Genomic DNA, 4,917 nt, shown 5'->3' with positions numbered 1-4,917 from the left:
GGTGCAGAATGACCTCACGTTTTAGATGTTTTTCAAGTTAACACACAGAGAAGGGGGCTGAGGTGGCCGCTGCTGGCATTTCGTGGGCGCTGGAGACAATCGGGGGTGAGGGAGAGGGCCGTCGCCTCAGGCGGAGGATGCACAGGAAGCGGCAGACGCGGGCCGCAGGGCCCCAGCGACTCAGGGTGTCGGGAGGGCGGGACGGGGCCGCTCGGTAGCAGTGGGGGACACTGCTTCCACGCGCGCGGGGGGCGGAGCGTGCCCGGGACACGGACAGGCACAGGGACAGCAGCCGTGAGCACCCGGAAGTAGGTGCAAAGGCACTGACTGCCCTCGAGGGACAGATGTCAGCGAGGCTTGCGCTGAGGGACAGGTGTGGGGGCCTCGTCACGCGGGCCCGCGAGGGGAGCAGGGACGGTCTCCTGCGCTGGCCATGGGGGCCTGGGTCTGGGTGACCAAGTAGTGTTTCTTATTGTGAACGTGGTGTCACAGCTGTGACGGTGGCGGCTTTGAAAAAAAGCCGTTACTGGCTGGGGAGGCATTAAAGACGCTGTTCTGTCCCCATGGGGTGCGCGGTGGGAACTGGAGGTGCGTGGTTCTTGGGGTGCAGCGGGGGTGACGGTGGCCGCGGCTCAGGCCGTGGTGGGTGAGCACGTGGACGTAGCCAGCTGTGGGGCGGGAGGGCGGGCAGGTGGGCGCTCTGGCCCCCGGAGGAGGAGCAGGTGCTGTCTGGGCTTCGTGGTGACGTTAGGGGTGTGGCAGCTGTTACAGGCCACACTCTGCCCGGCACACCGGCTTGGTCCACACCCACCTGCGAGCTGCGTTGCTGGGCCGGAACCAGGAGCTCCTCCCTGACGGCTGGTTCTGGGCCAGCCTGTGACGTGGGCGGTGTGGCGACGCTGGGCTGGTGCTTTGGAGTCTGGCCGCTGGCGGTCCTTCGAGGCCCGGCCGCAGCGGCCTCTTGGAAAGGGGCTTCTTCCCGCGCTCGATCCCCACGCTGTGCGTTTGCTGCCCCGTCCCGTCGCCCTGTGCACTGCGGCCTGAGTCCTGTTTGTGACCGCGGTCCGGAGGGTGTCGGGGCGTGGTGGCTGAGCGCACGAGGAATGGGTCACTGAGAGGAGGGGTCAGCGCAGCAGGCCGGGGCCTGTCCAGACGGCGTCCTTGCTCTGGCGAACGGGAGCGGGCGCACAGGACGAGCTGCCGCACGGCGTCTGTGGACGTCGCGTCCAGGGCAGTGGCTGGTGAGGCCACAGCGGAGCCGTCCCGGACAGCAAGCGGGCAGCAGGGGGCCTGGGGCTCGGTGGGGAGGCAGGGACTGAGGAGAGCAGGGTGTCGCCGTGGCGGGGACGCTGGAAGGCACCGGCTGTGTCCGGGCGGACGCATCCCGCTGGGCTGCGCTGAGAGACGTGAGTGACGCGCGAAGTTGCCGGCAGCTCAGGACGCGTGGTTTCCCTGTCTACTTGGCGGTGACGCGTGGAGGCTGTCCCCCAGAAACGGAGTAGGGTGCTCCCTGCGCTCCCGGCCGCTTGGCCAGTGGCCATCTCTGCTCTGTGTTCAAACACGGTGGCTGCGAGTTTAAACTCCAGCTCCCCGAGTTCGTGTTTGGGTGTAGAAGGAAAGCGATCTCGTTTGAAGCAGGCAGCTACACCGGAGGTTTAGGCACAGGTCTGCTTTCAAATCATACTGCAGGTAAGACACCTTAGTGCAGCGGTCCCCAGCCTTCCCGGCGCAGGGACCGGGGCTCTGTGAGCATCTCACATCTAGCATCTAGCATCTAACGCCCGATGCTCTGCGGCGGAGCTGAGGCGGTGATGCTGGCTCTGGGGAGCGGCTGCGGATACAGATGCAGCTTCGCTCGCTGGCCCGCTGCTCCCCTCCTGCTGTGCGGCCCGGTCCCTAACAAGCCACAGACTGGTACTGGTCCCTGGCCCGGCGGTTGGGCACCCCTGCCTTAGCAGACAAACTCGACCCATTCAGCCCTGCGCTCTAGGCAGGAGACTGGGGAGGTGCGTCCAGTCCTAGGGAGCAGATGGGTTTGGGCACCAATAAAGACAGTTGTGAAGAAATTTTCTGAGTTTTCGTACAGTCTGACAACATTAGAACATTCTGCTGCTAGATGTGAAGAAAGTGAATGTTTGAAATGCTAGAAACATAAGACAGACTTAATATGAAATTAGACCAGGGAGGCCTGGGGAAACGTAGCTGACCATCAGAATCCTGTTTAAATTGCACATTTTTAATGGTTGGGAGCCGTGTCGCACACATCGCAATGCTTTCTTAATACCGTGATTCTCGACATTCAGTGATTTTACTGGACACTATGGCCGCTGTGGAGGACGCACCCCAGACGTGGCAGCGTGGCAGTCAGGCGACGGGCAATCCTTTTTCTTTGATTGTTGGGCTCCAGGGCACGCGGCGGGTAAGGGGCTGCTGTCGGAGGGACCTCACGGCTCTCCAAGCCAGCGTCCCCCACTCCGGCTGGGGCTCGCCTGCCCTGGCCTCCTGCGGTCCCTGAGGTCACTGTCTGCCCCGCAGAAGGCAGGCATGGCCCAGCCCTCCCGGGTGCTCTGAGGAGCGGCAGCTGAGTGGGCAGCAGCCTCTGATCCAGGCACCCCCGCTGGCCCCCGTAACAGAAACTCCCTTTGTGACGGTCCCTCAGATCTTCCCCAGCTCTCCTTTGGCCTGGGTTTGGGGGTCAAGGGGGCCCTGTTCGTTCCGGTGGCAGACAGGTGTTTATTTCCTAATCACCCATCAAATTTACTTGGGTCGTTTACTTCTGAGGGTGAAAAAAATAATGTGTGTACAAAATACGGAACCTCAAACAGTAGCAAAGGCTACAAAGCGGTAACCCCAGTTCCCTCCCGGGATGGAGCCGCTGCCACCTGCCAGGGCCGTGTTTGGGCTCGTGGCTGGCCTGCAGATACCGGCAGGTGTCCCCTGCCCCACGCGCCTCTGCACGGGGACGCTGGCACCCCGGACGCTGCTCTGCGGGGGCCGCTGGGTCAATTGCCCCTCAGCTTCACTGGGCAGTTTTTAATACTTTTAAGCGTGGGGAAGAAATAGTTAACCTGTTACTTACAAATTTGTTTAAAAACATTCTTTTTTCTGTTTAGAGCTCAACTGAGGAGTTTCTGAAGTACTGAAAGAATCTCCTTATGGAGACGTCAGAGCTACTCGGTGATTGAAGGACAGGTGTCCCAGGCCCCTGAGTTTGACTTACTCCAGTCCTAAACTCAGTCGTCTCGTCCCTAAATCCAAATGATACAGACTTTACATTTTGGGCTCTTTCGTTGTGTTAAAAACACATTTGAGATTTTCGTATAATTCTGCTTTACGTTAAAATTGAATTTCTAGAGTTTTATTTAAAAGACAAGTATGCCCTTAATAGGGTTAAGTTGTATTGATTCTTAATAAAATCTATTTGTTACTGGTTCCCACTGACCCTGAGAAATTGGCTCCCAATTTTTGTTATTTAAGCATATTGGAAAAGTTCATTGTACAGCGTTTCTTTTGTCTTATTCAGCACTGTGCAGGATAATAAAATAATGTGCAATCGAACACTCAGCTTGGTGGCCTCTGCCGATGCCTTGTGCGCTCCCACCCGCCAGCCTCCTGCCGCGGCCACGTAGCCCGAGCCAGCGAGTTTCCTCTCGCGTGTCCCTGGAGGGTCTCCACGGTGCTTTGGGGGAGCCCAGTGATCTAGTTGGGGGGATGTCTGCCCTGTAGACAGGCCTGCTGCCGGGGCCTGTCCTGTGCCATGCCCGTGCACGGAGCAGGGTGCCTGCAGATTAGAGGCTGGGGGCTCCGGCCGGGAAGCTGTGGCCAGATGGCACGTGTCCCGTGCGGTCACTTGGGCGGTAGCCTCCCTGATGCACTGTCACCAGGCCACGCTTTGTCAGAAACGGCAGCTTTCTTCATGGAAAGGAGGCGTGTGTGGGGCCTGGCCTCCGGCGGCTGATCCGCCTGTCGTGCCCACAGCCGGCTTAGTTAAGGGAAGGTCCGGGGGGGCCTGGCAGGAGGGGGACGCGCCGCATGGCCCGGGGGGAGGTGGCCCCAGGGCCCGGGAGGAAACGGACGGGGCATCTCGGGTTCCCTGCCGCCCATCACGCCGCACGCTACAAATGCATCCGCCACTGGAACACGCGTTTGTGTTCGTCAGCTTCAGTTCTGCGGACCGTTCCATTCGCGTCCTCTCAGCTCCTGGCGGTCTCAGAGGGTGACTTCGTCGCTCGCGCTACTGAAGTCGGCGATGCTTAGTCAATACAAAAGAGCGAGGCGGTGTTGGTCCTGAGGCTTCCGGAGGCTCCGTGCTTCACACCGAGTCGTGTGTTAGACGCACGTGGGATGCGTCTGACGTTGTTCTCTTGATCGACGTTGGTACATTCCAGGAGCTGCCAATAGTGACTCTGCCTAATTTTCGTTTTCTAGATCTTACAGTCCCTTTCAGCACCTACAAAAAACTTGGAGCAGCAGGTGAATCACAACCAACAGGGACACGTGAATACCAGCGCGGTGCTGTTCGGCCAGCTGAAAGTGACTCCAGAGCCGCACCTGTCACAGCAGCAGCCACCGCCACCGCCGCAGCACCCCGTCCTGCACCTTCCGCCCCCGCAGGTCATGCAGCTGCAGCCGCCGCAGCTCGCTCAGCAGCCGTACCCCCCGCAGCCGTCACATCCCTTCCCGCAGCCGCAGCCAGGCCACCAGCATCCCTTCCCGCAGCCCCAGCTGCAGTTCCCGCAGCCGCAGCTGCACCGCCCCCAGCAGCCGCTGCAGCCGCTGGCGCAGCAGCATGCCCTGCAGCACCAGCTGCACCAGCTGCAGCAGCAGCAGCTGGCACAGCTGCAGCAGCAGCAGCACAGCCTGTTGCAGCAGCAGCAGCTCCAGCGCCTGCACCAGCAGCAGCAGCAGCAGCAGCAG

General features: G+C 60.6%; 1 protein-coding gene across 1 annotated transcript in view; it reads left to right on the top strand.

The window, feature by feature from the left end:
• The window catches only part of PAXIP1 (PAX interacting protein 1), a gene marked incomplete at its 5' end in the record, with an annotated part of 36,613 nt that overhangs the window by 14,807 nt on the left and 16,889 nt on the right, over window positions 1-4,917 (top strand). The window contains one exon of the mRNA XM_023536732.1: window positions 4,429-4,845. Within this exon, the coding sequence (XP_023392500.1) occupies window positions 4,429-4,845 (417 nt within the window). The remainder of the gene's footprint in view (window positions 1-4,428; window positions 4,846-4,917) is intronic.

Source organism: Pteropus vampyrus, unplaced genomic scaffold (genome assembly GCF_000151845.1).
Source record: "Pteropus vampyrus isolate Shadow unplaced genomic scaffold, Pvam_2.0 Scaffold168, whole genome shotgun sequence".
NCBI classification, from domain to species: Eukaryota; Metazoa; Chordata; class Mammalia; order Chiroptera; family Pteropodidae; genus Pteropus; species Pteropus vampyrus.
Note: the sequence above shows the minus strand (reverse complement) of the source record. Positions and strands in the feature narration are given on the sequence as shown.